Source organism: Montipora capricornis, chromosome 6 (assembly GCF_036669925.1).
Source record: "Montipora capricornis isolate CH-2021 chromosome 6, ASM3666992v2, whole genome shotgun sequence".
Lineage (NCBI taxonomy): Eukaryota > Metazoa > Cnidaria > Anthozoa > Scleractinia > Acroporidae > Montipora > Montipora capricornis.
In genome coordinates, this window is record NC_090888.1 from 71184048 (window position 1) to 71209047 (window position 25000).

Below are 25000 nucleotides of genomic sequence, written 5' to 3' on the forward strand. Positions count from 1 at the left end.
GTGATATTGCCGGATTGAGTGAAGCGAAGAAGTTATTAGAGGAAGCCGTTGTTTTGCCTCTCCTCATGCCTGACTATTTCACTGGCATCCGTCGTCCATGGAAGGTGCAATAGTTTTTTTGTTACAAAATGAAGTGAACCCATATTGGTTTGAGTTTGTGCAGGACCAGTGTATTCAGACCTAAATTTTAAAACATGCAAACAATTCTGCATTAATGAAGCCTAACACATCACCGTTCCTTCTTAAAATTGCAAGGCATAGCTTGTTTTTCTTGCATGCTATTTTTAGCCACTGTTAAGATTTCATAGGGAAACGCTTTTGTTAATGTGTTTTTTTAGTCATCTAAAGACCTTAATGTTCATGATTTTGAACCATTATACACAAATGCTTGTTTCTTAAAGAGTTCGTTGCATATGATATTCATAAGAGTGACCTTTCATGCAACCATATCTATTGATGACATGTCATAAATTGCCTTTTTTTTACTCAGGGAGTGTGTATGGTAGGCCCACCCGGAACAGGGAAAACAATGTTGGCCAAAGCTGTTGCCACTGAGTGTGGTACGACTTTCTTCAATGTTACGTCGTCAACCCTGACATCTAAGTATCGTGGAGAGTCTGAAAAACTTGTTAGGCTGCTTTTTGAAATGGTACGTTATTACCAAGGTTTGTTTCATGGCCCAGTTTTTTCAAGATCCAATTAACATTAATCTGTAGTTAAATACAAACCTAGGCTTTAACATTGTAACTCTGCAAGGCTGCTGCCTAAGAAAACTTAAAAGGGGCCCTCAGAGCTAAACGCTGAAAACGTAGGAGCCCAACATATGAAGTGAAAGGTGTTGCTGTGAAAAATTAAGGCGCCCAGAGCTATTCTTTGGGAGCCCCAGGCTACCGGGCTCCTGTTAGGCAACAGCCTTGCTCTGTGCTGAAAAAAAGCAAAGGCCTGTTCAATTTTGAAAGCTAAAGTGCATTTTAAGTTTCCTGTAAGCCAGGGTTACAGTGTAGATTATTGAACGAAATTACATAATTATGTCAAAACAAGAAAAATCAAGCTGCGAATATTAAACAGTTTCAACTAGAAATGTGACCTCCAAAATGCAGGAAATTGCACCTCCGCAAACCTAAAATTTCAAATTGTTCTGGGGGAGCATGCCCCCAGACCACCCTAGAGGCTCAGCCCTATTGGCAATTTTGCCGTCTGTTTGGAAATCAGTTCTACTGAGACCCCTGTCAGGCTATTCATATTTACATAAAAATATGAAAGTGATAGTCACCTGATGTGTGTCTTCTGGTCTTTTCTTACACCACAATTTAATTACAGTTGATTAGTCATTACCCGTATTACATTTTCGTGCAGGATTAATATATGTAAGTTCAGCGAAACAACACTGTAAATGTGACATTTTCCGAAAACAGTGTTGTAGTCCTAGTGGCTAAAAGACCAAAATATTGTAATTTGACAGTGGGGTTATTTGTATTTGTAGTGGGGTTGTTTTGTTATGGTTGTCATTTTTAGCTGTTTTTAGTGGGATTTGTTTTGACAATAACATGCTGTTTACACAATAGACAAAGGACACTGCACTCCAACAATTCAGTACAACTAAATTTGTCTTAATTGCTTCAAGATAACAATATTTAACTAATACCATTCAAAAATAAAATGCACTTATAACAATTGAAAGAAATTCACATTTAAAGTGCAGGTCATGGAGAGGATTTACAACGATTTGAGGCAACTGTCAAGATAATATTTTTTTTTGGTCTTACATAGGCCAGGTTTTATGCCCCAAGTACGATTTTCATTGATGAGATTGACTCAATCTGTAGCAAGCGAGGGTCTGACAGTGAACATGAAGCCAGCAGAAGAGTGAAATCCGAGCTGCTAATACAGATGGATGGTAAGTGTGTTCAAGATGGTATAAAACATCTTATTGTTCTGATCGCAGTGAAACTTATCACTATCTGTAGAACAGCTTGAGAGCTGTACTTGTAGCCTGTGGGCATGCTCACTTGTTTGGGTTCTGAGCAATTATTTTGTGGTGGAACCACCAGTGCATGAGAATGGGGCACTCATACTTTGCATGTTGGCTGCTCCACTGCCAAAATACTCACTCGATACCCCTAGCAAAAGTGAACCTGCTCACAGGCCATCAGAGCTGGTGTCCGACAGGTTGATGTAGTCAAGGAGCAATCCAGCAAGTGTGAGGAGAATCGTTGGTAACTTAATGATCTTCACCACCAGAGGCACTATTACACTGAATTACTTGGTTAAAGAAGAACAACTCTGTAATTGAACAGGCTACCGGGAAATTATTCTACTGAAAGGCAAGCATGTTAAAAGATCAGCTTTCCAAAACAAGCGGTTGGCAGTTTCACAAATGGCTTTCCACGCCCGAAAATATATCGGCACTTTTTCGAGAAACGAGCCCCAGCTCTGCTCCCCAGGACAAAGCTGCCACATGTTTGAATGATTGCACAAATAGAGAGTGAATTTTAATATCCAAATACCCAAACCTGGAAACTACATTTAGAACATTTGAAAAATTGCCATTGGTCAGCCAAAAGGCTTTCCATTTTGTGTGTAGAAGTTTTTTTATTTTCTAAGTTCCGTGTGTATGATTTGGTGTGGGGCATTTATGTTGGTACAGCTGTAAAAAGGGTGGGAGTTGTGTTGATTTGTTATGATTAATAAAATGTGCTTTGTTTTCCGTAGGCGTCGGTGGAGGTACTGCTGAGAGTGGCCCTCAGCTTGTTATGGTGTTAGCTGCCACTAACTTCCCTTGGGATTTGGACGAGGCTCTACGCAGGAGACTGGAGAAGAGAATTTACATTCCTCTGCCTGAAAGTACGGTCAAAGTGTATATTTATGTTGACATGCTATCCTCAGAGGGCTAGTTCGACGGGGTTCCACTAGCCTGCAAGCCTGATTGGCATAATTTTATTGTTTTGGGGAGTTGTGAGAAATCACCCCTGGGCAGAAAATCGACACTCCCCGGGTGGGCAAAAGGAACAACTTGCAACGATTACTGAAGATACTACTATTCTCAGTTGAATACGCCACTTGGGAAGTTTGGTAACAAAGTTTCAGCGTGAAGTTGTCAAAGACAACTTGCTTCGTTTCCAAGGATTGACGTCATTTAACTTGTTATGGTCACAAGTTTCATTTAACCGTTATCATTTGTAGATTTTGGCGTGCTTCATCACTCATGACGTCAAGGCCCTAAAAGTTACTCTTGGAAACGAAGCAAGTTGCCCTTGCCAACATAAGAACTCAAACTTTGAAACTTCGTCGCGAAACTTCCTAAGTGGCGTACTCAACTGAAAATCGTAGTTTGAAGAACTATGTATATTGAATTATGAACAGAAGCAAATAATCGTAGTTGTGAACATTACTTAAGCAGTAACGAAAGGAAAGCTTGAAACAAAATTTGAGCCCAGGCTTAAACGAAATTTGGACCCAGGACCTCTGCGATAATGATGCCGTGCTCTACCAACTGAGCTGCTTTCGATCCTGCTCAAGTCACATTCATAACTGCGATTAATAATATTTATCCATTTAATCTTAACATGTTCGTTGACGAATTTTCGTTTTGCCCTGGCATAAGACAAATTAAAACAGAATTAGCTGAAAAAGGATATGCGGTTGATTAATTTTGATGAATGACTGGGGGAATATCGTGGGAAATATAAAAATGTATCTAACCCAATCGCCGAAATGGCTCGTAGCAACTGTACAACACCAAAACTTGCAAACAGACAACAACCGGTCTTAGTTGAAGCAAACGCGAACAAAAGCCAAACATAAATTTCTGAATTCTTATTGTTTTCGTTTCTAGCTGTTGGGCGGCTTGAGTTACTCAAAATTAACTTACGTGGAGTGAACATGTCTGAAGATGTTGTTCTCGAAGAGATTGCTAAAAAGATGGAAGGCTACAGTGGAGCAGACATTACAAATGTTTGCAGGTATGGGATAAAGAAATGGTGCGAGTATTAGTCTCCTCTTCACGATCAACTGTCTTAAATTAATAGACAAAGAATAAACACAAATTTTGCGATACACGTTGAGTTTTGACATAAGTTGCCCAAAAATCTAGCCAATGTTCCAACGGTGGCGGTTTTCTGGTTGGTAAACCGTACCTTCCTGTTCAACATAATTATGTTGCGGTAGTTGGCGGTATTTAAGAATTGAAGTTTGAATAAAAGACATGGGATAATTGTATCTCACAGACTGGCTTTGACTCGTTGCGTTTCTTCTCGTCTTCCTTTATTCGTTGACGGTATGTTGTTTGCAGTTTTCAGCAAAGTGTTAACCACGGATCTTTTGCGGCACAAAGGGTGACAAAACTGCGAGAGGGTGTTAACCAAGCAACAACTTCAATGGCTTTGTCGTGCTGCCGTGTGTACAAGGCGTTTCCGACAAAATAGGTCGCATTTTGAAACAACAAAAGGTCAAAGTAGCTTACAAACCACAACTAACCATCAACAGCCTTTTTCCACGCCCCAAAGAGCTAGACGATACTGACCGACAGAAATCAGGCATAGTGTACAAACTCAATTGCACACAGTGTAATTTTGTGTACTATGACCAAACAGAAAGATCATTAAAGACCCGAATTGCGGAGCACAAAAAGGCAGCGGCAGGTTTTGATCAAAACTCCAAAGTTGCAAGCCATGTCCACCATTTCAGCCACAACATGAACTTTGAAAACGTCAAGGTCGTTGGTTTCGAAGCCAATTACCACAAGCGACTTATCCTCGAAGCCTGACACTCTACTTTGGACCCGAACACTGAGAACGATCATATCGTACTTCCTGAAGCCTACAAAGGCATCGCGCGAGCATGAATTGTATGGTCACGCGCGCAAGCTTCGCGCTACGTTACTTTAAATAGTGTATGACAACCAACTTCGCTTTCATATCACTGATGAAGGCTTAGGCATTAGCCGAAACGTCTGTTGAAAAACAACAAAAGTCAGTGGCAAACCTTTTTCCTTAGAACTTAATGTCACTGAAGCTCATTGTATTTTAGCTTCGGCGCACTGGTGAGGGCCAACAAGCCTGAAACAGCTGTCAGCGTCTGCTTATTGAGCGCTGATCATGCTGTAGGTTTGGCCGACCGTAGTTCCATTTTGAAGAGAATGCCTTCGTGAACGTTGTTTGATCTGTCCTAACAGTGATGTGTTTATGCTTATCACTGTGTTGATCCAGCGTAATGCAAAGATCGTTAAACTTTTTATAAATTAATTTATAAATTAAGTGATGAGTGTTTCATATATATGATATATCATTTATTCGCTCACCTCTTACGGAATATAACTCGAACTCACAAGTGCCCAGCTCCCCGCAGCTGCAACAACACCAATTTTATTCACACTATTTAGGCAATACAAATAGAGAAATTTAGACGAAAAATACGGATCAAAAGAAAAGATTATATAACAAGGAATTACATATGTATTGATTAAATGTGCAACAGCCGAAGTAGCAAAGCTAGCTCAGTTGGTAGAGTAGTGCAGCACAGTAGCACGGTCATTGGTTCGGGTTCTGCTTCAATTCTGGATTTTATTCAGACAAATGCTTAAGGTGCTGCTTGACTGCCACAATCTCCAAATCTCGTGGGTTTCGAACATCTTCGAAAATTGATGCCACTATCAGCAACTCGAATGTATAAACGAGCCGTAATGGTAGTGGATGAGATACTTTTTGGTCGTTCTATTATTTACTTCAAAGCTTGACCTGTACCTTATCCCAGCTCTATAAACTGAAAGTAAGTTGCGTCACTAGCTTTTCACGCGTTCCGGGTTTTTTCCTATCACTTTTTTTGTCGTTACAGAGATGCGTCCATGATGGCAATGAGACGTCGTATTCGTGGTTTGACGCCAGAGCAGATAAAGAACTTGCCGAAAGAGGAACTGGATTTGCCTGTTAACATGGAAGACTTTGGCTTGGCACTTAACAAAGTCGCCAAATCTGTTTCTGATGCTGACATAAAGAAATACGAAGAGTGGATGAAAGAGTTTGGTGCGACATAATACTACTACGTCGTTACGTCCCGCTTCAGATGGCTAACCTAAAAATCACGTTCCGTGAGCGAGACCCTTGAACCTCCGGTTGATTTGAAGATTGATATTCAAGTGACGGCTTGAACAACTTGTAACAAGAATTCTTGATTGTTGTAAAAGATACGTTAAAAACCAATATAATATTGAAAAGGACGGCTTTTCTTCTTGTTTAATTTTACTTTGTTTCGGGGGTGGGGCACTTATGTTCAGGTTAGGTGCAAACCTGGACATATCTGGGGGGGAGGGGTTGAAGGGGTGCTTTTAACGCCCTTATTGTAGTTATTGCTGATTGTCGTGCATGGAAAAACCAGTAAATTAAGTTAAGTTGCCAACAAGTTAATGCAAATTTTATATTCTACCAAGGAAAAGTTCACTTCTGAAAGGCCACTTGAACGCTTCATTTTTCAACCCAGTGCATATGGTATTGTTCTTGCATCTAATTAGGTGCAAACCTGGACATATCTGTGTTCTTGAAAACCGTGCGCTTTGGCCCATTTTAGTCAATTATCTGCAATATGAACCTCGAAATTAGTAGTTATGCAGTCTTGTGCCAACCCTAACGCTAACCCTAACGCTAATTTTGTCATTTGCGTAACTCCTTCATGAACAACCTCGTTCCCAGGGTCTCTCTTCTTTGCCTCAATTGTCTTTTTCTCAACGACAATGGAAGCAGAGAAGAGAGACCCTGGGAACGAGGTTGCTTCATGAACTTAAATAGACCATTCGAATTCTCACGGCTGGACTGGATCTAGCATGGAATGGAGGCTAATGCAGGCAAATCTTTCCTAATGCAAATTAATTTGCCCGCATTAGCCTCCATTTCATGCTAGATTGGTAGGTACTTGGTGTATTTTGTCATTTAGTGATAAAACCTTCAGGGTTAGGATTAGGGCTAGGTTCGGGTAATTGTATAATTACTGAACGGTTTATGCCTTGTTTAAAAAAAATTGAAACAATAGAAAAAGAGATACCAAGTACCTACCTCTAGATCCATTACAACCGTTAGAATACGAAACTGGCCTATTTCAACTCAAACTGAAAACGGAGGATACTACGGGTGATGTAGCAGCTCTCGTTACGTATAATGTGATTGGCTCGCTACCCAAACCAAAAACAAAAGACTAAACAATTGAAACATCGAATTATAATCGAATCAAATATGAAATGGGTTCACATCAACTAATTGCAGTCCCTGATTATAACTGGATTATAATTACTTCAAGCAACCTCAAAGGGGTTGTTTGAAGTAATTACAATGCGTAATTGAACAGAATGGCGAGCACGTGGTGGTATGAGCAGACGAAACTTCTAATCGCTTTATGGAGCGAAGGTTTGGATTTGTCTTCTTCTATTCTCGGAAGCTATCCTTGGTTCTCTTCTCGCCTCAAGCTCATAATGGTGATGATAATCGTGGCTGCCACGCGATACAGCGCCATTTTGTCTCACACTGCGAGGTTACCCTGCGATTGTATTTGAATTTTCGCAGATGTGAACAGAACCATAATTGAATAAAATTGAATGGAGTATGATAGCCTGATATATACTTCAGTTGATCATAATCAACGTTGAGTGTGAACACGGCTTTAGACTTAAAAACAATAGAAGCTGCTTACTATACGAGAGCGTTTACACTACTGGATAATACCGGGATCCTTCTTTCTTTAACCTTACTTAGTAAAGCCACTTGCATTTTACAAAGTTGCAGACAGCGGCCTGGCATAAGAAATAAATACAGGTAACCAAGTGAAGAAAATTACTAGATGGGGAAATCATTGAGTGTCATTAAACTTTACTCTGAGCTAATGAATTTACGCTTAGATCAGCGAGTTAAACTTATTTCCTTAAGCTACTTTGCAGACAGTGCATCCATTCTGGGGAAGTGCGCGGGAAGAATTATTGTTTTAAGTATTCCGTAGGTGGACAGTAAGGTTAGATAGATAATACGGTATTCTGGAGCCAACCCGTGTAAAGTCTTATAAACCATCGTGGCTTTTTCAATTTCATGCTGGCGCGCTAGATTTTTCCATCCTAGGAGTTCTAACAGGTAACAAGCGTCTTCATCGTAGTCTGAAAATGTCAGAACACGGGCTGCTCTATTTTGTAGTTTTTGAAGTTTGTTCCTTAAGGTTATCCCACGGTTTCCCCAAACGGTATTGCAAGAATTGAGGGTGAATAAGAGCTTGGTAATTTAGTTGTAATGTCACTTGGGGGACAACACTGTTATTTTCAAAGAATTAATTTCACTCCAGTGCTGGAGTGAAAAAGTGGAGTAAAATGTACTCCTAAGAGGAATTAATTTAACTCCACCAAGAGTAATTTTTACTCTTACTAGTTAATATTCAAATGCAATGACTTTGCTAGAGTAAATTTTACTCTCCCTACAGAGTAATATAAAAAAGGTGCCTTACTCCCTCTATGGCACCGATGCCAAAAGATACTTTATTATCTTCTCCATGTGGCTACCCCAATCGAGATTATCATCGATAGTCACTCCAAGAGATTTAGTAGTAGCGACTTGGGTAACTCGAAAATCATTAATTGCAAGTGTTGGGAAAACTGTTACAGTACTTGGCCTCTGCGTAGATCCAATTAACATGAACCCGCTTTTTGTCATATTTAGAGTGATTTTGTTTGCTCTTAGCCAGTAGTGAACATTTTCTAAGTCTTTTAAACTTGTCTGAATATTGTAAATATTGTTCCTCGCGAATGTATGATGGGTATTATCAACGTACATCTGAGGCTCGCATTTTGACAGGCAGTTGGGAAGATTGTTAATATATACATAATAGAAACAATAACTGACCTAAGATGATACCCTGAGGGACACCACAATTTAAAGAGCAACTTCTAAAGAGGAGACCATTGATAAAACACATTTGTGTGCGGTCCTCTAAATATGACTAAACCCATTGATGCGCAACACCATTAATATACCGTAGAGGTTTAGTTTCGATAAAAGGATCTCGTGGTCCACCCTGTCGAAAGCCTTTTTTAAATCTAGGAATACAACAGCATTGATTTTTCCACCGTCAATATTATATGCCCAAGTATCCGTGGCCTCAAGAAGAGCCGTCACAGTCGAATCATGAATAGCACGAAAGCCCGATTGATATTTACAGATGATGTCGTGTTGTTCTAAATAGGCATATAATTGATCATAGACAATCCTTTCAAACACCTTGTCCACAACTGAGATCACAGAGATTGGGCAATAGTTGTTAAGGTCGCATTTATGTTTTTCCTTCCTCTAGTGTGTTACTTTTATTTTTCTGTAAACAGTGTGCAATAAACTTGAACTTGAACATTAACTTTAATCTATCGATTTTTCATGCCGTGGGAATTGGCTGCCAGTCTCAGACTTGGGTCGCTGGAGTAGTTATTCCTTCTTGTACCGATATAGCTTTGGATGAAAAATCTATCACCCCTCCCCATTACTTGCCCGGATTACCGACTTCTCATCGCTGGAGCTGAGAAATGCTGCTAGATCGGTGTGACTCAACGTAGGTTATTTCAGCGAGAGGGCTCTAAAATAGGTTCAGTGGACAGCAAGGCTTGAACAGGATTTGAATCAATCACTTCTGCTCTACCAGTTGAGTTATCTAGCCACTGGGAACTGGGAACTGGTCATGTTGCGAGTTCATATTAAACGATAGGAACGAAGACTTGGCATAGGAAAGACATTTTACCTGCTGAAAGAACTGCGATGATCTAAAATGCCTTAACTTTTTGAAAGTGGCAAGTTAAGGACTACGCACCACATAATGAGGTGAAATTACCGTGAAGGGATTATTGATCATTGACGTTCACACGTACGCATTGCAGACCAATCTTTTTTCGAAATCTACCAGTATGCATCTCGAGCTGGGTGATCATTGAATTTTACTGCGATGTCTCGTCAGTCGGCCGTCCGAACCGATAATAGGAAAGTGGTGAGAATTCTGCGTACTTTTTTCGCATTTTTTTGATTCCATAGATGTTCTTTCGTGTTACAAGTAAAGTTGTGTGTTTGCATTTCTGTTTCAATTTCCTTCTTCGAACAGAGTGCAGAATTATTTGTTTTAACCCACGGAGCTCTTGTGGCACAGCTTGTAAAAGATTATGAAGGTGACGAAGAGGTTAACAAACAGCTTGATAAAATGTAGGTAGAGTCTTCAAACGCTTTGATTTTACAGTGTGATGGTTTGCATGTGACGTCATAGTGGCCATGTTGGCTGGCAAGAACAATAATCTCTCCGCCAGGAACTAAACTTTATTATTATGCAAATTCTGCGAAAAGAAATTGTATTGTATTGCCATCCAACGTGGCCACGTGGGTGAAAACCAAGAATAGCAACTTGTACTGGTTTTAAAACTTGTATACCTCTACCAGGTAGTGAGGGCCTGTTTACATGGAGAGAGGGTGCCCCGACTGTCCAAGTTACTTGGCTAGGGGGGTTAAAACATAGCCTGCAGGGACTTGTAGAGACAAATTAAACCCACATCTCATTTTTCCTTTGGATGAGATGGAGCCAACCAAGACAGAGAGAGAAACTATTTGTTTGTCATTTCATTCGACAAAACAGTTTCACCAGAATGGTAATTTTGGGCCGCCATGCTTTACGATCTTCTCACCTCAGTTACCGGGGTAACCCAGCACGAACCATTTATATGGCAAAAAAGGCAGCTCGCCTAGAAGTGTGCCTCAGGCAAGTAGACAGGGTGCTCCTAGAAGGCGGGTTACCCTGCCTAGGATGAAAATACTTCAATGCGTTTTCTTAAGAATAAGAAAGGTTGGCTCTCCCAGGGTAGCTTGGTTAGCCGGGACACCCTCCTTCCATGTGAACAGGCCCTAATCATGATAAGAAGTTTGTTTATCCAAGTAGGTGCAGATTCTACTGCTGCTTTCTAAAGGAATGGTTTACAAACTATAAGATAAAAAGTAGTGTGTAATGGTCTGAAATCTCAATGTTGTAAGTAATGATAAGAAGTTTGTTTATCCAAGTAGGTGCAGATTCTACTGCTGCTTTCTAAAGGAATGGTTTACAAACTATAAGATAAAAATTAGTGTGTAATGGTCTGAAATCTCAATGTTGTAAGTAATGTTTTAATTTAGTTTATTAAATATAAGTTTATGCCCTTAGTACGTGTGTCAAAAAATTAGGTTTTTTTTCCATCTCTTTTTCAGCACTGACTCCTTTTCAATGTCCTCTTAAGTCTTAAGCATGCTACAATGTTGGCCATAAATAGTTGTAACACTTCACTAGAACAGCATGTAAAGCGCATCCAAGCTGTTAATAACTTACTCCTCCTCCCTCCCCTCACTGTTGCATTTACCAGTTGGTTTTTCCACTCAAAGCCATAAACATCAACATTGAAGGTGCTGAGGGGGCAAATTTTGGTCTGTGTTTACAACATTTGTGAAAAAGACTGTAGGCTTGATTTCCGACTCTCTATAAAGTTCCATCTTTGTGGGCTGCTTTCCCAAAACAGTGGCTGTTAAGCAAGCCTAAGGCATGTTAGATTATTAAATACTGTATTTGCTTGGTTAAACATACCAGAACTTATTTCATTTTTATCCTTTGCAATGGGGCATATATTCAAGGGCAGCATATTTTCAAAATCGTACTTTTTAAACAACAGTTCTTGACAAGAATTATGATAAGTCATCTGTAAAAATTATGTCAAACAAAAACATGTTGAAAGTTCCAATGTCTTGCTTTTTTTTATGAGATTGATTTGTTATTTGCAAGGATTACAGTTTACTGAGTTTTAATCTACTTCTTTTTCTTAGAATCCTCAGAGAAACGCTTCATTCTTTTGATTAGGTGGAGCGTTCATTAGAGGGCAGGTTTTATTCTTTCTTCTGCTTCGATCTGTGGTTGTTAATCAAGGGTAGAATTTAGTAAATATGGGCATACAGGGTTTGTTGAGCAATATTGACTGTTTATTACCCATACAGTTTATACAAACAAAATCATCTCTGAGGTATTATCTACCCTTACAGGCAGGTTATCTCAGAAGCATAGAAACCTTTGATCGCCAATATCATTTAACCCATTCACACGTCAAGCGCCTTAGGACAGTCCAAAATGGCGACCAGCTGGTCGCCAATATGACTTAAGGATGGTGCCTACTAATTCAAAGGTATTTTTGCATGTTTTACTGATTATGCAGGAAGAACAGATCTTAACAAGTGTTATTGAAATGCGAAAAGAAAATTGAAGGTAACCACGCATTTTCCGAAGATAATTAATCACAATATTTGTAAAAAGCTTTAAAATACAAAGCAATGTATGGCGGCGTTCTTTTCCAAATTGAAGCTCAATTATCTCTGAAAAATGCGTGGTTACCTCTAATTTTCTTTTTGTATACCAAGATCAGTTGCTAAGTTCTGCTTTCTCTGCATAGTTTTAACTCATGCAAAAATATCCATGTATTAATAAGCACGGGCAATAGGAAACCCGAGTATCTCGAGATGCGCAGAACGTATGCGCAATAACAATAGTAAGCACCGTCCTTAAGGTGGCTTACTACAGTTCTCCAAAGAAAAAGATCAAGACTTTGAAATCTGCGAAATTAAAGGAACGGGATGTCTCTTCTGAAGTGTTAATCACTGCAATTGATGTAAAATGTAATTTTACGTAACAAATAAATGCAAATAAGGGAAAATGCTCAATATAGTGACTGAGCTCTTGGAGGGGGGAATGGAAACTAGACATTTCAAAGACCTTTTTCTCAAAACCTAGCAGTACAACCAGGGCTAAAATTTTGGGAATTACTAAACAATATGAAGACAAAACCGTCAACAGTGTTTTATCAGACAGTTTTTCAGTTGTTATGAAAATAGAAGAAAATCGACGTTTTTGCCATTTGCGAAGAACCTGTCGGACAGATTTAACTATTTTTTTCATACATGATTATTTTTTTCTGGCTAAAAAAAGCCTGAAATTTTAAGGTGGGGTCGTAAGGCTAGTTTTTGAGCAAAAGACCTTTGAAATGTCTAATTTCCAGTCCCCCCTCCAGAAGTATGGTTAATATGTTTAGCAATTTCCCCTGATTTGCATTTATTTGTCAGGCAAAATTACATTTTACATCAATTGCAGTGACCAAGACTTCAAAAGAGACATCCTGTTGCTTTAATTTCACAGATTTCAAAATATTGATCTTTTTTTTTTTTTGGAAAACTGTAGTAAGCCACCTTAAATTTGACCCTCGGCGACCAATATTTTTGGGCTAGTCACCAGCTGGCGACTGGTCATGAAGTCTTTCAACCTCACGTGCAACTTAAGCCAGCGATCAAAGAATGATTTCCATGATATTATGCACACGTGCCTTCATTATTTTTCGTTGACTTCTCGAGTGAAATGTCTGCTGGCGACCTGCGTACAGGCATGAGTTACTTATATAAAGAACGAGGGAACAAAGGAGTATATCTTGGGCATCGGAATTGGAAGCAGTTCATTCAGCAATGTTGAGGAAACATAATCTGGGTATAAAATTGATACCTGATAGCAACATACCAAAAAAGTCAAATGCGCAGGGGCCCGGTTGCTGGCGGAGATTTGATGGATACATGATAACTATAAACTTGTGGTTGATTCGAGAGCGATTTCCCCAATCTCCTTCAGGTTGTATTTTGTAGCATTATCGTAAGCAAGGTTATTGTACATAACATTTATTATTATACATTGGTGTCACCAGCTCGATTTTGATTGGCTATAAGCACGCAGCTAATTCTTGCTTGCTCTGTTTCTCTTACGTCATACCTACAAACAATAGATTTTATATCTGTAGAATTGACGTCATACCTACAGACAACAGTTTTATGCATGCAGAAGTGACGTCACCTGACACACTAACCAGCAGTTTGATCAGTTTTGTCATGGCGGAGCTCAGCTCGGGAATATGCATAATAAAACAATAATAATTATCAATAATAATTATCAAGGCCTCAGTTTGTGTTATCCGCCTCAGCCTTTGGCTTCAGCAGATAACACAAACTTTGGCCTTGCTAATTATCGCTAACATGCTCAACCTCATCCAATAATTATTAAGTATCACCCAACTAGTGGACTCATGCAAATCCTGCATTTTAATTGGTTTCGCTGCTAGAGGACTGTTAGTAATAGAGGAGCGAAAAGCTTGACACTTCCTTTCGTTTTATTCCCAAATAAATATTTCTTCAACTTCTATTTGCTAACTTTTTTTTATATTATTGTTTGCACATGTTAAACAAGTACAAGTTGGCTACAAAGAGTACAGCAACATTTCACAAAGTAAATACATAACAGAAATTTAAGTTTAAAGCAGCGTACATATCATTTGCTAACTGTATTATTGCCTTTTCTGTCCGACTAGTTGGTTGATGCTATTAAAAACAATTTGCCTCATGGGCTATTGACCCGTAGCCCGCAAGACTATGGGTCTAATTGGTAAATATATGGACCATATTTCTGTCATCCAATCGAATTTTAGGGGCTACAACATTGGAGTGAGATTAGTGGAAGACTTCTTAGCAAGATCTAATGTAGGCCGATGTCACGACTTTAGAGAAACTGCTGATGTCATCGCAAAGGTAATAGGGAACTTTACCAACGACGAGGCCGTCATCTCAAAACATAAATTCTCATTATCGTAATCACTTCACGACTATTCCAAGTTTTTTAATATGACAAAGGTTTTGCATTCCCTCAGGAATGAGCTGCGCTTAATTAGGGGGAGAAAATGAAAGTTTATCTTCAGGTGCTGACGTCGTCCATAAACTTATTTCACGTTGTTGTTTTGCTGACGACGGCAAAGAAATGGACAAAAGTGAAAAATGCACGTGCTGTTCTTGCAAAGCTATTGTTTTTGCCCACTAAATATGCAAATTTGTGACGTTATCGTTGCTGTTGCCGTTGTCGTTGCTAAAGCTGCCTGACTTCTAAAGGCCGTGTTACACGAGGCAATTTTTCTTGCAACTCGCATCGCAACAAACTTTGCGTTGCAAGTTGCGAGAAAAAATTCACGTGTAACAGCCCATTTTGCAACTGCAATTGTTGCGTTGCGAGTTGCGAGAAAAGAAGAACGACCCTCTACTTTTCGCAACGTTGCGAGACAAGTTGCTTGCGCGTGACATCCCCTCTGCAACTCGCAACGCAATTTGGCAGAATGGGCCAATCAGAGCTCATCTTTCGCTCGCGGGAGATTTCAAGATGGCGGCAGTCGTAAACAATGAAAAGAAGTTAAGTGATAACGAAAAAATTGAACTGCTGAAAGATTGCAAAACATTACCCCTGCTGTGGAATCAAAACGAAAAATCGCCAAAGAAAACTGACCTGGCTGAGAAACATGGTTTATCCAACGAAGGACTTAAGCGAGTTATACATTCCTTGAGGACATCTTGTTTGTTATTGTACGCGTTTGCGAGTTGCGAAAGGCCAACGTGTAACATACCCTCTGCAACTTTAAAGGTTTTTTATTCGTCATCGTTGCGTTGCGAGTTGCAAGAAAAATTGCCTCGTGTAACATGGCCTTAAGTGAATGGTGCATTCTTTCGAAATAGGCCGTTTGCATGACCGTGTCAAGTGACCGCGTCATTCATAAAAAATGGTAGAAATGTTCGGATTTTTCCATCCGTATCCCGAGTACGGACCGCTCCGAAATTTCAACTTAAGCTTTTTGTAACAGTGTAAAAGTGTCGTAAACAACGTAAAATGTAAATATTTTAGGCAGAGTCATACGTTAATATGATTCCGATAACGAGAGCTATCATCGCGGCCGGATAAAAAAGGAAGCTCGTCCCGATAATCAACGATGATTAGGACGAAGTTTCTGAAACTTTTCAAATCTAAATTTTTCAAGTCGATAGTTTTATAAAAGATTATCTTTCGAACGTGATAAACATTCCACACATTTTAAATGATTTGAAGCTCGTTTCTCAACTTTATATCAAGCCGTGCGTTCCGTTTTTGTTAACATCGATTTCTTTCACGTAATGGACATTTTATGCCCTTTCACAGCAAATCCCGTAGGAAAAAATAAACAAGTTATTTGCCGGCCTAGTTTGGTCCTTATTGGGAAAAACTGGGCCCTCGGTCTCTAGTGTGGCCTGCAGCCTCGGGCCATACTCGAGACCTTTGGCACAGTTCTTCCCAATACGGACCTCCGGCCGGCAAAATTAATAACATATGTGTCTTTTCCTTGCAGCTTGGCTTCAAAATGTTCCTTGGGATTTCACCTGTGATTACGAACTGGAGTGCAGCATCAGATGAGTTCTCTTTGATCTTAGACAATAACCCATTGGCAGAGTTTGCTGAGTTGCCAGAAGGTCGTGAAGGGCTTCTATTTTCAAATATTCTCTGTGGTGTCTTGCGAGGAGCTCTTGAAATGGTAATATTACTTTTTGATGTAGATAAGTATCCATAAAAAAATCTTATTAGAGTTGACATCACAGGCACAGTTTGTGATGATTGGGTTTTCTGAGTGAATATGTTGTGGGCTCAAAACATATTGTGACAGTGTACTGTAGAGTACGAACAGCCACAAAGGCAAATAAAACCGAACGCTTTATTCGTTCAACTGCTCTGCTCGACACCAAGTCAACTCACTCACTCGACGCCCGCTCACACTGTTCAGTTCCCGTATGTCCTGCGCTTACAAGCGCTGTCTGTCCAACACCGGACGATTTTACTCGTCAATTGGGGTGGGGAGGGGGCGTCTTAGGGCGTCTTAGGGTGTTTGAGGTGTGAATGGGTTAAAAAAGATGTGACAATGTTGTTTCAAATTAGAAATACAAATATGCCTTACTGAAGCCAGTGAAATTTAATTATTAACAGAAAACAGTCGCATCGGGAGGCCCAGGGGGATAAAAATATTTGCGCTTGAAAAACCACGGGAACAAATTTTATTTGCATAAGTAATGTTAATTCCTGGAGTGCTTGATAAATACAGTTACGATCGCGAAGAGCCTTCTACGTGTAAAATCCTATTAACTATTCAAGGGCACTGTCATGAGCTGCGCATGCTCGAGTTTGCATGCTCGAGCCCACGGAAAATTCTAGCCGCCATCATGGATTCACGCGTGAGTCACCTATATTCGCCGGAGTATCTCCTTTGTCCACCGTGGCCCTTCCCAGTGGACACTATTTTGAATTTGTCGATTCAACTTGAAAAAAGTTAACCTAACACTTTTCAAGTTTTCACAAGACGCTAGCGCATGCGCTTCTCGTGACAGTTTCCCTTTAAAAGCGGCATGAATGCGCAAAAGTTTGTTTACTACGGCTTTCATTCTCGCATCATTCAATGCTTTCCGGCTTCGCGAATGTGTTTGAACTTTGTCAACACGAAGGAGGCATGTTTGAGGAGACCCAGGGGAATAAAGAAATTTGCGGTTAACTGTATTTATCAAGTCTCATTAATGGTTTATGTTGCTTCATGTATTTGACGGAATTGAGCCATCTTTATGGATATTGAGGATGCAGGAAAATAATTATCGGTGCACACTATTTTTTCTGTTTTGGCTTGAACCTTCTGGCAATTACAATGTTTTTTTTCCAGGTTCAAATGGAAGTTGACGTATGGTTTGTTCAAGACTCTTTACGGGGAGATGACACAACAGAAATTAGACTCAAGTTTTTAAGGAAGTTAGAAGATGCTCTTCCGGCCGGCGAGGATTAAAGTGTGAATTGTAAAAATTGGAAGTCTTTGGGTATAATGACAGTAGTGAACCTGTTGGTTTTGAAAAACTACAACAAGATTGTCAGGAATAAAGTAATGCTGGCTTCCTGCGACAAAATGTGTGGATCGTGCGGCCAATTAGGGACACGTTATCAGGGAAAATATACAAGAATGAATTTTTTATCTTTTAGTTTTCTTCCATTCTTAGTGGACACAAAGCCCAGTACCATTTTTTATTTGTTACGGTAAATGTATGCGACCTCTTTTTGTAACTTGAGAACATAACATCATCAACAACAACCAAAAACTTTGAATTTGAGTGATTTAGTTTGGCTTTCATTGTTGTAAATTGCATTTGAGAATATCCATATGCCATGTGAAATTAACGACACACAGAGAGGATATTACATGGCCGCGCGGGGATACGAATTTTTTCTTCGAGTGCTGCGAGTATCTGTCACGAGTGAGCGAAGCGAACGAGTGAGAGATACTTTCAGCACCGGTTTTTCAGCACCCGTACCATTTTCACCGGTGCTCGGACTAGCTCGCCGAAGGTCCCAGCACGGATGAAATTTGGTACTGACAGGTTGTTTACACTGCAAATTTTATCCGAGCCGAACCTTTTTTTTTTGGGACCTGTGCCAATTTCACCCGAGCCGTGCCAAAAATTTAAATCTTTAGTGTAAACCGGGCTTGAGAGTCCCCTGCAGTTGACAGTTCGTGCGATCTCTACGCGCTGTCAATAAGGTGTGTAGAAATGTTGTGAGAGGTTTTACAGTTTCTAATTAGGTCTCTATGCCTTAATTCTGGGCAGTTTTATCAACCACGACAGCTGCGGCTACCACAACGCCACAAAATAAGAATTTATTGGTGTAATAAAATAATCGTGTTGCACTGCCTGATGCACTCAATAAGTGCATTTTTCTATATGCGGTACTCAGTGTGACAAAAAAGCGAAAAAAAACGTAGAGTTTTGACGACGAAATCGTAAGCCAAGACAAGTTCATTCTTTTTTTTTTGACTTTAAAGCTGTTCGTATGAATACTTTGCCGTAATTGCAACGTGAACGTGATGAAAAATCGTGAATTCAAGTCCGAACAAAGTTACTTTTTGACGTGATATTTTGTATTGCATTCGTTTCGCCCGATAGCCAATTGGCCCAACTGATGAAAGTCCATTCGCTCGATCTGAAAAGGTGTTGCTTCGGACTATCCCTAGAGATAATTTAGGTGTTTGCCTGTCTACACACACTATATCTTGACCCAACTTTAATCCACTTACAACACCCAACGGCGAAAAGTAAGCCTACGCTAACCTACTTTACTTCAGTTTGACCGGACATGGTCCGTTTAGAGAAAGATTACGCTGGTCTGTGTATGTATGTGGATAAACTTTGAATTTTATTTACTCCCTGTTCTGTTATTTCATATCGGACGAGCGGGTTTTCACTTCAGGCGAAACGACCTGCTTGCGATTAGACCGAATTGCTTTCCTTTCAACACCCCAAATTCTTGTTTTCTTTAAAATTCAGCTTCATAGTATTATTTTCTGAACAGTCCATGTCCTTTAATTATTTTTTTTTTAACACCAGAAAAATAGATTCAAAAGCTGTTTTTTTTAATTCTTCAAACAAACGTTTACGGAATTCCGTGAGGAACAAAACGAAGCTACTAGAATTAATACTAGGACGATGCGATCATTAAGACCTTGTAGCTACATTTAAAAGCACTGATAAAACAGGAAAGCCGAACAACTTCTCAATCATAAAAAGTTTCTAGAATGTTCAAAAGTCCTTTCTAGCTTTCGAACTTTGGGGGGGGGGTAATAAACTTTCCGGTGTTGGGTATTTTTATTAAAATTAGGCTCATACCAATATTGTTTTTCTTTGTTATTATATCGATCCAATTATTACGGTCGGTAGGTCATGAGATGTTCTTTGGAGTAATAGTAGATCTGGAGGATAATAAAATCTTGCCATTCGAATAAGAATTTAAAGATGGTTTAATTCAGTCGAGAGTAAGTTGTAACTCTGATAGTTAAGAGGTTTCAGCTGTTTCCTTCTTGATTTTCGTTATCAACAGCCGCTAAAACAATATTTCTCTCCAACTTTACGAGGATTTTTTGCAATGTCTGAACTGCCTTTTTCCTTGCCAGTCGGACGTTGTCGTTGCGACTTGCCTCGATGCCGTCTAAATCGATTAAACAACACGTAAGAACTTCTTCAAGAATCAAATATTGCTTTGTCTTATAGTTATCATCAAAAGCATTGACTTCCTCCTCTATTTCACCTGCTTTATCGAGTATGCTTTGAATTTGACGCAACTTTTCCTTGCTTTCGTCGGGTTCGGAAGATTTTAGTGGCTCGCGGTAATCCGTATTGTTTCCCTCATTTATGTCTTCTGTATTGGCCTCAAAAAGCCCTATATGTTTCTTTCTATCTTTGCTGCTTTCTTCTGCGTTTTCTGGACAAAACTCTCTATCCTTTTCCTCCTGGCGGCCCGCTATTTCGTCAAAGCCATTGGGTCCATCATTCTCCTTGGCTTCTTGCGGCCGGTTGTGAACCCTGAGAATATGAATAACACCTTCTTTTTGAACTGTGTTTTCGTTGAGAATGCCCCCGTTCTTTCTCTCCTCTTTATCCTCATCAAATTCCACCTTGATTGGTATGATGAAGGATGGTTGACAACATTCGTAGTTTGGCGCATTTGGCGTAGGCATCAAATGGATTTCGTCCGAGCTGTCAGCATTGTAAGTGTCTCTTGCCATCACACTGAGGGGGTGACTCGGCCATGAAGTGTAGTAATCTTCGTACAACTCCTCGTCTTTTACAACCGGATTATCAGAAAAGAAGTAACTTCTTTCATCGCTTTCTTCGCTTATTTGTTGATTACAAGGGATATCATCGCTGGCCTTCCCACCTGAATATTTCGGGGATCCTGTTTTCCAAAATTCAGAAAATTTGTCACTTCCGTTGACTTTTATACGTCCCGTTTTCTCTTCAGCTAGGCTTTGCCTATTTTTTTCCTTCAAAGATTGGTCTTCCCTCGTCTTCTGTGACGTTTCTGTAAACAGTCTATCCCTAATCGCCCCACATGGCAGACTGGACTGGGATCGAGCAAAAATGTGGGGTTTTCCCAGACTCTCGTTTGCCATCCACATTCTGTACTCCGGGTGAGTTCTTATGGGGATTTCTCTGTTCATCGTCTTGTTTAGTCCCCGATAGAGTCGTTATGACGGGAAAGTGGTTGAATTTATGATCTTAATTAAAGAGACCTCAATATCGTTCAAGACCTTTGATAAACACTTCTATGATATATTGGCGCGCGCACGCACGCACGCAAATTTAATACTTGGAGAACAGCTTTCGCAGTAATCACGACATGAGCGCGAAAGCAGGAGATCTTTTGAGACAGAATAATGGTAGTTTCTGTCTGGTTATTTATAAATTTTAATGTAATTTCGTTCAAAGGTGTGAAGTGGCGTCAATTTTGGTTTTTGATATCATGTTGTTCTAGACAGTTCCTCAGTTTTCCATAAGTTTCCTGTGCATAGGTTAAATTTTTTCGAAATCGCTTAATTTCAACTGGTGAAAGATGGCTATATCTCCATTCATTCAGCAAAGTGAAAAAGCAAAACACGCAGAATCGTTTTTCCAATATTACAGGTGCATGGGCCGACACTTAAAAGGATCATATTTAAAACATTGCTATTCGAAACCTTAGAAACGTGAATACAAGGTGATCCTTTGTGATTTTTTAATGTCTAGGATCTTTTTGGTTATCCATTGTCATATTTCCATCCTCGGAGACCCAGGGGCAGTCAGTCGAGACGGGACGTGAATCTGGGGACGTAGAGTTATCAAGTAAGGCGAGATTCACGTCCCCGGTCTCGACTCACTGCCCCTGTGTCTCCGAGGATGTCGTATTTCTAGAAATGTCCATTTTCATGTTGAAAACGCCGTTTGCTGAAGTTAGCATTGACCTGTCTGATCCACCAAGAGTAAAGTAATACTTTTCAAAAATGATGCAAATTTAAAAGCGGATATAAAAAAACTGGCAGTTCAAAACACAATGCGCGAGTTCGTGTCCTTTGTTTTGTTTTTTCTTTTACTTAATGGGGTGTCCGGCCGGAAACACACCAAACTGTAGGAGCTTTTACATCTGAGTGGAACTCCAGAGGCGAAACGATTAACGACAATTAGGCCAGAAATTTCAACAAGTTCTAGAATGACATAAACACCACAGGCATGCGTTTCCGTGCGGTTTTTTTATTCTTGGCCGTGCGAACTATGGGGCGAGACAACATAAACGCTAGTGCTACGCAAGCCACCACAATTCCCATATCTCTCCGCAAAAGAAACTGAACAATTCCGAATCTCCCCCATACCCCTTCAATAAATTTGCTGTGACTGAAAATGTCTTCTTTTAAAAGATGACTAAACACAGTTTTTAAGCACTAATACTTTCATTTCTGTCATATTTGTGCAGTTTTTTTCCTGGAAGCTCAAACATGACAACTGCTACCCCGAAGCGTTATATTTTTGACAAATAATGTGCTCTGTAGGTTGTTACCATGGTAATGCATCGAGATTTTAAGTCAAAGGATACTTATTCCTCATTTATGCAAAAATCACTCATTAGTTTTTTGGAGTAAAATAATAGAAATAAAGTACGTTTAACAGCTGTTTTCATAGAATTTCAACAGACGGATTTTTCAAATTTGCCTACAGCCGTTTTTTAGTTTTCCCAAATTTTTGTCTGTTAAATTTCCGATTTTTTTTAACAGACGACTCACTTGTAGTCGGAACTATTTTACTTTCAAAATTCTCCAAATGTAATGACTGGTTTGCGAGAAACTTGGTAACACAGTTCAACGGCGGTAAATATAGTAAGTACACCACTAAAATCATATCTATGTTGTATCGGCTCTTGCTCAAAATATTTAGTTTCTCAACATTGAAGGCCGGCACGGATTTTGAAAAACAAAGCAAATATGGCGAGTGTGGCAAAGCATATTTTGTCCTTCTCGGGATGGTCTTGGAAATGCGGTGGAAAATTGCTTCCGATAAAGGAAGCTTAAAAACGAAGCCACAGTAAGCATGCGCATGCCCTCAAAATTGTGACCAAGCGGAAAAACGCGACAACCTTGAGAGAGAATGAAGGGGTAGTTTCTAAAGAAACTGTGGTGCTGCGGTGGAGAAGTAGTATACAAAAATTTGGTTTTATCAACGGAGTTGATAATGTAAATTGGCCACCGTACAGAGATTCTAAAAGCTGACGTTTCGAGCGTTAGCCCTTCGTCAGCTTTTAGAATCTCTGTACGGTGGCCAATTTTCATTATCAACTCCGTTGATAAAACCAAATTTTTGTATAGCCTTGAGAGAGCCTGGATACTCGCCCCATTCTTTCAGTGAGCGCGACCAAGATGGGGGAAATTTTGGAACTTTCTAGCAGCTTGTGGTCTTAGTTGTGTGCCTTGAACTCTCGTGCATTTATTATTTTGACTTATTACAGGAAACGCTTTCCATGCAGAGTGTGTGATCTGGAACATGTCATGCTCGCTCATTGAGAATGGATAATAGCGTGTCAAGGTAAACCGACCTCAAAAGGTTGCGTTTCAATTTTGCACCACGTTATTGCACTTTCAAAACGTAAACAATGGGAAAGGACTACTACGAAATACTAGATATTCCTCGAAATGCAAGCGAAGAAGAAATTCGAAAAGCTTACCGAAAGATGGCTCTCAAATTCCATCCAGATAAAAACAAGAGTTCTGAGGCTGAAGAGAAGTTTAAAGAGATTGCTGAAGCCTACGAAGTTCTCAGTGACCCACAAAAAAGAGAGGTGTTTGACAAATATGGCGAAGAAGGTCTCAAAGGACCTCCAAATGCTCCAGGTAGTTCGAACGAGTTCAAATTTGAAATGCCATCGGGATTCACTGGTTTCACTTTCCACGGAGATCCAATGTTTACATTTTCCAGAGTTTTTGGAAGAGAGGATCCTTTCAGAGGTACGTACGAATATCTGTAGAATTCGAACTCAATTCCCGGGCCATAATAATTGTTACATGTGTACTGGGAAATTATAATAAAAAATCTAACCCTTGAATTGTTAATTAACGCTGCATGTTTGGAGTAGTGCAAGGAGTAAAAGGGTTAAAAATTGTTTGAATAGACAGCTATGATCAGTTTGGCAAATCGAGTTGGAATTCAGTGAAGTGGCAAAAACGATGAAAATGACATTGGTTTTCAACACAAATGAACTTACGAGAATATTCTTCACGGAAATGGGATTTGTTTCACTGTTTATAATATCATCGTTGAATTTCAAATTGGCCGCCCTTGACACTTAAAGTTTTAATTTCTGCTTCTGTGTTAAAGGTTATTTTCATAGTTTAGACCTAATGAGTTATAATTTTGAAAAGGAACAATAATCAAGATGAGAAAAGTCTAGAAGGGGTCAATGCAAGTGGCTCGATGAGATTCAGTAGGCTAAAATTTTGATTTTGTTCAAGTGAATTTTGGATAAAACTGGCCAGTACCAAACTGCAGTTAATTTGATATCCTAAGAAAGTGTGAAGTAATGATATTTGACTGTCATGGTTTATACGATAGAAATAGAACACAAATTGGAACCAAGTCATGATTAAAAAACAAACACTAAGTCAGAAGAAATTCTTCTGACACGTTCATTTGATCCAAGAATAAGAGTGTTTTCTCAATGAACAACTCTCTGTCTTATGTCTGTGGTTTTTATGCTCATTTGCATGTCTATAAAAATTCCAGAAGAGTCTAGAAGGTGATAGTTTTTCTTTAATTTGTTTTGTTTACTTTTCTCAAAGCAAATAATACTGTTAACGTGTGGTTTGTCAGTTAATGATTGGAATGTTTTAAACAAATATTTTTAATTCAAGTTTTCGGATTATAGTTCTTCAGTCGACTTCTATACTATAAATTCATACTCTTCTTTCAAGTTACCTTTGAACTCTCTCCTTCAGAGGTTCAAATAACTTTATTCTTTGTTGCATGATGTGTTGAACAGAAACACTTAAGTCCTCATTGTATGCAACAAGACCATTAAAAAGGATTATGAAAATAAAGAATTACTCTAGAACTATCTGCCCAGGTGTTCAAATTCAATATTGTGGTATCAGCTGTCTAACAAGTGAGGAAGTGGTTGACCAGAAGTTTCTTCATGTCCTTTATTACTTTATTAATATTCGTCACTGAGGTTTATAAAGCAGCGATTTCCTCTGCCGAGTATACTGTGGATGTTCTAGCTTGCGCAAACTTAAAGTTTTTCA

The 25000-nt window shown here is 39.4% G+C and overlaps 4 protein-coding genes across 4 annotated transcripts in view; 3 read left to right on the forward strand and 1 right to left on the reverse strand.

Moving 5' to 3' along the window:
• The window catches only part of LOC138053716 (katanin p60 ATPase-containing subunit A-like 1), an 11491-nt gene extending 5280 nt beyond the window's left edge, over positions 1–6211 (forward strand). The window contains exons 6-11 of the mRNA XM_068900289.1: positions 1–104; positions 491–649; positions 1771–1897; positions 2713–2844; positions 3836–3962; positions 5833–6211. The exon at positions 1–104 is cut by the window's left edge and continues 2 nt beyond it. Of these exons, the coding sequence (XP_068756390.1) occupies positions 1–104; positions 491–649; positions 1771–1897; positions 2713–2844; positions 3836–3962; positions 5833–6031 (848 nt within the window). The 3' untranslated portion in view covers positions 6032–6211. The remainder of the gene's footprint in view (positions 105–490; positions 650–1770; positions 1898–2712; positions 2845–3835; positions 3963–5832) is intronic.
• Positions 6212–9920: 3709 nt separating this feature from the next.
• On the forward strand, positions 9921–18009 carry LOC138053733 (trafficking protein particle complex subunit 3-like). Its single transcript, XM_068900303.1, has 5 exons — positions 9921–9990; positions 10102–10199; positions 14516–14615; positions 16229–16411; positions 17579–18009. Exons 1-5 carry the CDS (start codon positions 9949–9951, stop codon positions 17696–17698), a joined length of 543 nt encoding a protein of 180 aa, XP_068756404.1. The 5' UTR covers positions 9921–9948; the 3' UTR covers positions 17699–18009.
• A 140-nt stretch (positions 18010–18149) lies between these two features.
• Positions 18150–20920, reverse strand: LOC138053732 (uncharacterized). Its single transcript, XM_068900302.1, has one exon. It carries the CDS (start codon positions 20897–20899, stop codon positions 19745–19747), a length of 1155 nt encoding a protein of 384 aa, XP_068756403.1. The 5' UTR covers positions 20900–20920; the 3' UTR covers positions 18150–19744.
• Positions 20921–23098: 2178 nt separating this feature from the next.
• LOC138053736 (dnaJ homolog subfamily B member 4-like) overlaps positions 23099–25000 on the forward strand; it is a 3484-nt gene continuing 1582 nt past the window's right edge. The window contains exon 1 of the mRNA XM_068900305.1: positions 23099–23707. Within this exon, the coding sequence (XP_068756406.1) occupies positions 23356–23707 (352 nt within the window). The 5' untranslated portion in view covers positions 23099–23355. The remainder of the gene's footprint in view (positions 23708–25000) is intronic.

Bases quoted from the DNA above. Each gene is read 5' to 3' on its own strand.
- LOC138053733 (XM_068900303.1), top strand. From the start codon at position 9,949: ATGTCTCGTCAGTCGGCCGTCCGAACCGATAATAGGAAAGTG. The intron at 10,200-14,515 runs GTAGGTAGAGTC...ATCGAATTTTAG, and splicing joins AACAAACAGCTTGATAAAAT to GGGCTACAACATTGGAGTGA. The intron at 16,412-17,578 runs GTAATATTACTT...TTTTTTTTCCAG, and splicing joins TGCGAGGAGCTCTTGAAATG to GTTCAAATGGAAGTTGACGT.
- LOC138053732 (XM_068900302.1), bottom strand. From the start codon at position 20,899: ATGAACAGAGAAATCCCCATAAGAACTCACCCGGAGTACAGAATGTGG.